This window comes from Fragaria vesca, linkage group LG6 (assembly GCF_000184155.1).
Source record: "Fragaria vesca subsp. vesca linkage group LG6, FraVesHawaii_1.0, whole genome shotgun sequence".
NCBI classification, from domain to species: domain Eukaryota; kingdom Viridiplantae; phylum Streptophyta; class Magnoliopsida; order Rosales; family Rosaceae; genus Fragaria; species Fragaria vesca.
The window spans coordinates 2,244,345-2,251,557 of NC_020496.1; the positions used below are offsets into that span (position 1 = coordinate 2,244,345).

Consider the following 7,213-nt stretch of genomic DNA (forward strand, 5'->3'; position numbering starts at 1 on the left):
CATCCTAATTAGGGGAGTCCTAAGTTAAGCTAGAAGAATATGCAAATATACATTCACAAACAATGGCTCAAAAAGGAATCAAAATTCATGGTGGGTATGTGCAAATGTGTGGTGATTGATTTTGATTTGATTTGATTTGGTTTGAAACAAATAGAAGCTACTAAAGCAAGTAAAATGAACTACACTAAACTATATAAGTTGTTGACAAATGGATGGGAGTTAGAGCTTAAGTTGTCCACCATAGCCTCCCCTACATGTATTGATGATCAAGCTACAAGTAATGCAATCCCAATACCCAATTACCCTCTAAGCATCTGGTTAAGATTACTAAGGCCTAAACTTCTTTGATGTTATCAATTCTAACCGGTTAAGTCTAGAATTGACTACCTAAGAACACATCTTATTACCAGGTAAGTCTCAATTCAATGTTTCTAGATGCATAAAGATCAAAGTTTAGATAACCAAGCAAACAAACCAATCCTAGGTCTAGGTGATTTTTACTCACTACCCTGACATGCACACATGGTGTGCTTTCATGCTTTCTCTTGCTAAAAAGTACTCAATCTCTTAACAAAATTTCATGACATGACAACCACATAAACTTAAATTGAGTAGACCTAAATAAATGCATTCAACTCTTGAATAAGCATGTGAAGATGATATTGGAAAATTGCATTAATCATAGTATCACATCAATTTCATACAAGGTTGGCTATGGCTTCCAACTCTAGCCCCAACAAAATCACTACTCACTCATATCTAGAGAAACAACATTCAACATCCAAAAATACATCAAAAGTAAAAGAGTATAAGGTAAGAGATGACTAATGATGAAGATGGAAGTGGTGGTGGAGATGGGTCTCCAATGTCATGAATGGTGTGTCTACTCCTCCTTGCTCCAAGCACTTTAGGATGTATGAATGGTGAAATTGAGGCTCTAGGTGAGATGTGTGGTGGTGAAAGGTAATGGATTTGGTGGTTATGGAGGTGGGAATGGAGATTTGGTGGTGAAAATGGTGTGTGTGAATGGGAACTTGGAGATGAGAGAGATGAAGATTTTGGGTCAAGTGTGGTGTGGAATTGGTCTCTAAAGCTCCCCAAAATTAGCTAGGTATCTAATAGGACAAGATGCTAATTAAGATGCTCTTACAAAATTTGACTTCATGTGATGCAACACTCCAAAAACACAAAATGGTGGGAATTGCTTTGAATTTCAAATATGACATAGTCTCACCACTATGCTCCTCCATGGATGAGACAAGGGCCTCCATGAGTGGCGGTCACCAGAAATCTCATCGGAAAGTTCGTCGAAAAATCTCGCAGGAAAAGTTTGTCGGAAAATCTGGACTAGTGTTTTCTCGCTCAAATTCCATGTCTTGTGCTCTTAGCTTTAAATGCAGTACTTTCGAACCAAAAAGTGTGTGATTTTCTCTCATTGCATTATTTCTTAAAAACAAAAGAAAATGGATTAACGGTAATAAAACCACATGTAAGTACAAAGCAATATCCAATGTTTTAGACACATTTATATAAGTTATTTGTGTCTCAACACTACTGGAGAGGGATATTGGTTGATCCATGCAAATTCTTCAATATATGCACTTAATAACTTTCACATTTTTCAACTAATCTCTTTCAAAATTTTATCAACCACTTTTTGGACGGTCGAAATTTCCATGATCATCGAAATTTTAGTCCTATCAAAACACGACTTAGTATTGTAGCTCTTATGATGACGAAGGTGGTGCTGCCACGACACTTTGTTTTTTGTTCGAATCTGGACTCTTGCTTGTGATGTCTTGGTTGCGTATGGCTGGCTCCACTCCTCAACCTCAGTCTTGATTTCCTTCAGATGGTGTGCGTTGGCGGTGGTGCTGGAAGGCGATGGTGTTGAAAGACGGTGATGTGTCTGAGCTAGCGTACTACATTTCCATTTGGGTTGTCTCCTTCATTTGGGCTCTGCATGCTCTTGGGCTTACACATTGGGTTATTGGTTAGGCTTTTGAGTGCTTCCATATCGGGGTGGGTTTTTGGAAACAATTTTGTTTTGAATGCAAAAGTTTAGACGAAACAGTCATTTCGGATGTCTCCAATGTCATTGACCCAAATTACGACTTATTCAAGTTCAGACCAACATCTACTGAATTGTCTTTACTTTACTTGGAGTTTGTTTTTTGTGTTCTCTTTGGTGTCATCTAATATCTATTTGAGTTTTATTTAAAATATGGTGAACAGTGTTGTCTGATATTCTCGTTTGGAATATTCAGATTGTTCTAAGTACCGAAACTCATGAAGTTTATTTGATCAAAAGAAATAAAATATCGAGAGAGTAGGCCGGCTTTTTAAAATCTCTGAAGCGGAAGAGTAAAATTTACATGACAATATTGAACAATATAGGGCTTTTTTTTATTTTAATTTTATTTTTTATAATTTTAATTAGAGACAAGCTATGCAGCCCCTCAGCAAAACGGTGGTACAAAATAAATACTTAAAAAAGTTTCATTTATTGTAATGAAAGATTGATTTGACAAAAGAAGGAAAACTGCAACGATCTTTTTGGGTCCGAAAACGAGACAAACTAAAAGCGCGCTTAGTACCAATACACCCGGTGAGTCACTCACTGCAGCTCTGAGTGCTCGCTCTCTCACAAAAACCTTGTGGGCAAATGCAGGTCACGTAGTCCCAAACTCACAGCAGCCTGCCTTCATATCTCTCCTCCCTCTCTCTCTCTCTTTTCTCTCTCTCTCGATCCATAAATGAAGAAGTAGTAGAGTTTCTCTTGCTCTCTTTCTTCTCCACCGCCATTTCTCAGACTCCCATCACCTGACATATCCCTGCCCGCCGTCACCAACTGTTTGCTGGCTTAACTAGTGGTACGTACTCCGGCCGAGGAGGAGCACCCGATTGTGTACATCTCCTGCAAACAGGTTCGACCTTGATTAGCTTTGGCTTCTAGGCTTCTAGTTAGCCAGTTAGGGTTCCTTTTTGTTTCTTTATGAGTGGGATCTTTAGCTGGTGATCATATGGTTTCAAATCGTTCTGACATGCATGTTTGGTGTTTATTAAAATTGAATTTACTCCCTGAAACTTCAGTTCCTTTGTATATGGAGTTGGGAACTTTATAATTAAATTGCTGTAAATGGATAAGTGAGTATTGAGTTTAAAGCATCACACAATCAAAAAACTAGGCAGCTAAGATGTTTACTTTAGAGCTTGAGACCAAGAAAAACTAATTGTGCTTGAATAAGATTATGTGAACACTGAAACCTCACGTATTGTTATGTGGAGCAATTGTGCCATGTAAATGATACAGCTGAGTTATTAGTGTATGATGAACATAATGGTCACTGGATGAGTTATTTGGTGGCGTAAATGATTACTGAAATGTGCAATTTTCTTCAGAAGAAATGTAACACTGAAATGTGCAATTGAATTGTGGAGTTTCTTATAATTGGAATTACAGCTCCTTACGCCCTGTCTTTCTTCTGATTTCTCATAGGTGCTCATATTACTCCTGATAATGTCTCTTAACTTTGAATGATCTTCTCCTCCTGTTTGAATGACTTCTGCTCCCACAATGGAAAAACAAGAGGTACTTCAATTCCCCCAAGTTTTCTGTTTCCTATATATAGCTGAAGTAATTACCCTTTTGTTTTCTTGGTTTTGTTACTCATTTGGAGTCTTGGACTCTATACAGAATTATTTTTAACGCTGTAACATATCTTTCCTGCATTCTTCGTAGTTAAAACTTATATCAGCTTCTCAAAAAAAAAAAAAACCTACACATCAGGTTTATCTGCTAATGTGGAATTAATGCATTACTGTTGGGAAATAGTAGTTATAAAACGGATGGATTACATGTTGCTTCCTTTTATCTGAATGCTTTTGCGGCTTTGCCAACTTGATTTGCAGTCATCCATCATCTTCCCTGTTTCTTCTGATAAGTTTTGGTTCCTCATTACTGTTGAAAAATAGTTAAAAAACTAATGGATTACATGTTGCTTCCTTTTATCTGAATGCTTTTGCCAACTTAATTTGCAGTCACCCATCATCTTCCCCCCTGTTTCTTCCTTCTGATAAGTTTTGGAGTGATGGTCCTTTTATTTTATTTTTTCAGGTTACCACACTACTTTTCTTGTCAAGTGTTTATTTTGTGATTGGGATGCTGCTTTGCTGGTTCGCCTTAGATGATGGAGAATCAGTAATAAACGTGTTTTATTTCACTGTGGTTACAATGACTTCCATTGGATATGGAGACATTAAACCAACCACAGATGGAGGGAAATTATTAGTTGCTGCATACTGTTTCATAGGTCCATGCTTTTTCTGGGGGGCAATAGATCTATTAGTGAGTGTTCTTGTTATGAAACTTGAAGTTTGGTATTTTAGGGGTTTAAGAGAGAGGGGAAAAGGGATTATGAAAACTGCTTTTTCGATATCATTCATTCTAATTGACTTAGTCATTGGCATTTGTGGTATACGAAACTTTGAGAAGAACCTAGGTTGGTGTGATACTATATATTTAGTGTGTATTACCACAACCACAGTGGGATTTGGCGACATTTCTTTTCAAACAAATGGGGGGAGACTTTTCGCCAGCGTTTGGTTGCTCTTAAGTGTGCCACTTTTTATGCGAGCATGTGCTAATCTCAGAGCACCTAGGAGAAAACTTTCTGGTGCTATTCTTGTTTCTCCAGACAATGACAATACTGATAGGACCAATGGAAGTAACTCAATGGTTACAGGTGTTCTAATGAGTTTCTCCAACACAAGAAGCCTTAAGTGGGCACTACTAAATTTGGTGAGCAACGGCGGCATCGTGTACATTGTACATGTCATGTCTAATCCACCTATGGATATTAAAGGTATTACAAGAGACGCATCTGGTGAAGCTGCTTGTTATAACAGGAGTATCAAATTAGATACTGATCAATCCTCTTGCATCAATTTATTGAAATACAATTGATAAAAACTTACAGTGATTGGATAAATAATAACATAAAATAGAATTCTACAAAATAGTCTATATATATGTAAGGAAATTAAGCACTAGCTATCTATACCAGTAACTACAGAAATTTTAGAAATAATATTAATAAGAAGTATGAATGAAACTGACTTGATCGAATTGATAGAGGCTTGCAGTAGCAATCTCCTAAGACAGAAATTCGCCCGTACTAGTGCTTGTATAGTCCTTAGACGTCTATCTTGCAGGATACAACTATCAAGTTCTTGTTTATGCACCCAACAAGAACTTCTTGCAAACTCGTATTTGTGTTTTCTCAGAAATAGAAGAGGGAGAAGAGTAGAGATTGTTCTGTACTTTTTGCCTTGTCTGCATCTTTCTTATAAAGACACCAAACGAACAGTTGCAATGCTTCTGATGCAATGGTTCGTTCAAATTCGACTTGTTCCAACAGTTGTAACTGTTGCTGTAACCTCTTGGGTGTACGGATCAAATTTCAATCAGGCAAAATGCAAAAAGAAAGTTTCTGACATCTCCCCAAGATATATATATATACGGAGGTCCATATGGGTCTATATCCATTTAACATGTATTCTACATAAACACTGATAAATGAAATGACATAGAAACTTTTGTAGATGTGAGAGTAAACTTCCACAATCTCCAACACTGCTCTGATTCCTTTGAAAGAATTCTTAAAATTAAAACGTAAAGGAAGTAACCATTCATTTGGATTGAACAGAGACATAAAAAACCTTGATCTTGTTGGGTGTCGCAAGTTTGCTGACCAAAAAGAGGTATGATTTAAGTTTGTGCATTTGTCATTCTGAAATGTGCATCATATGATTTCAAGAGCTATTACTAATCTTTTCCTGTTGTCTTGTTTCACTTTCTGGCATGGTTTCAATGTTCTTATAGGTAACCATTAAGGTCAAAATAGTATGGGGAGATGAAAGAACAGAACTCCTCAAAGCGATTAAAAATCTCAAGATAAAGACTTTGGTGATGGGAAGAAGAGATTGTGACTTGTTCCAGAGGTACAACTCTTTTGGCCTCCACATGTGTTCCCTTCTTTCTATACAGCTTGCTTGTTTGATTCTTTACTAATATTATCATTATTTTTTCACTCTTTATGTGACAATCAGGATGCTGTTGACAAGATTGAGCACTTTCATGATGAAGAATGCTCCAATTCCGGTCACAATTATCAGTGAACGTCATGATTTTGTAGTTTAGGAACATTATCAAACATCTGTCATTCTGAATTGTTAATTGTGCTCCATCATGTACAAGTACTTATGTTGATTTGAGAATCAGGATGCTGTTGGTAAGATTGAGCGCTTTCATGATGAAGAAGCTCCAATTCTGGTCACAATTATTAGCTAACATCATGATTTTGGAGTAGTTTAGGAACATTGTCAAACTTCTGTCATTTTAAGTTGTCAATTGCGCCCCATCATGTATAAGTACTTCTGCTCTTTTAGTGTTTTTAATGACATTCAACAGATTAACTTCTACGTTCCTTTGCCTTGATTGTTTTCTCATTCCTTCTGGTCCACCTTGGTCTGATAATTGAGTTTAGTTTAGTATGGTTATTATTGCTCAATTAGCTCCCCCAAAATGTATTGTTAGTTCTGTTCCAATGGAGCTTGCACACAGGCCAATATCCGATCACACACATTAGCAGAATAGCAGCAACGCAAAAGTCGTTGCCGCCATGAATCTCAGAACTACAACCTTTGAAGCCACCATCTATTTAAACAACTAGATCCAGCGAAAGGAGAAAAACTAAACAGATCTGTGAGTAGCCTGCCAAACACAACCAGAAGAACATAGAGCAACACCTTTGAGTGACCTTGTTTTGGCCGAAAATAAGGATACTAATAATTAGCAACCACGACAAACCAAGAGATTTTCATGTCACACCTATAACCGCATTGAAACCAAAACAACAGATTTTATACTCACAGGCTTCTGATTTCTTTTAGAACTACGTACAGAACTTAAGAAAGAGGAACCACTGAACGGTCTAAACCTCCTCCATCGAACTAATGTCCAGAAGATCAAGAACTTAGATATCAGCTTTGACATCGTACTGATCTTTGAACTCTATCATTGGAATAAGAGCTGAAATAGAGATTCAAAGAGAGAACGAACTTTTGTTTTGGAGGATTTGAGGTGCATTTTTCTTTTTCCTTTTTCGAGAACAAAGAAAAGTCACAAAAAACCCTCTAGTACATCTTAAAT

The 7,213-nt window shown here is 37.0% G+C and overlaps 1 protein-coding gene across 1 annotated transcript; it reads left to right on the forward strand.

Moving 5' to 3' along the window:
• Positions 1 to 4,630: 4,630 nt before the first annotated feature.
• Positions 4,631 to 6,202, forward strand: LOC101314012. Its single transcript, XM_004304786.1, has 4 exons — positions 4,631 to 4,865; positions 5,355 to 5,470; positions 5,885 to 6,003; positions 6,112 to 6,202. The coding sequence occupies exons 1-4, from the start codon at positions 4,631 to 4,633 to the stop codon at positions 6,200 to 6,202; spliced, it is 561 nt and encodes a 186-aa protein (XP_004304834.1).
• The last annotated feature ends 1,011 nt before the right edge of the window (positions 6,203 to 7,213 follow it).

Coding starts and splice junctions, on each gene's coding strand:
- LOC101314012 (XM_004304786.1), top strand. CDS start 4,631: ATGCGAGCATGTGCTAATCTCAGAGCACCTAGGAGAAAACTTTCTGGT. Junction 4,866..5,354: donor TCCACCTATGGATATTAAAG/GTATTACAAGAG, acceptor TTTCTTATAAAG/ACACCAAACGAACAGTTGCA. Junction 5,471..5,884: donor ACGGATCAAATTTCAATCAG/GCAAAATGCAAA, acceptor ATGTTCTTATAG/GTAACCATTAAGGTCAAAAT.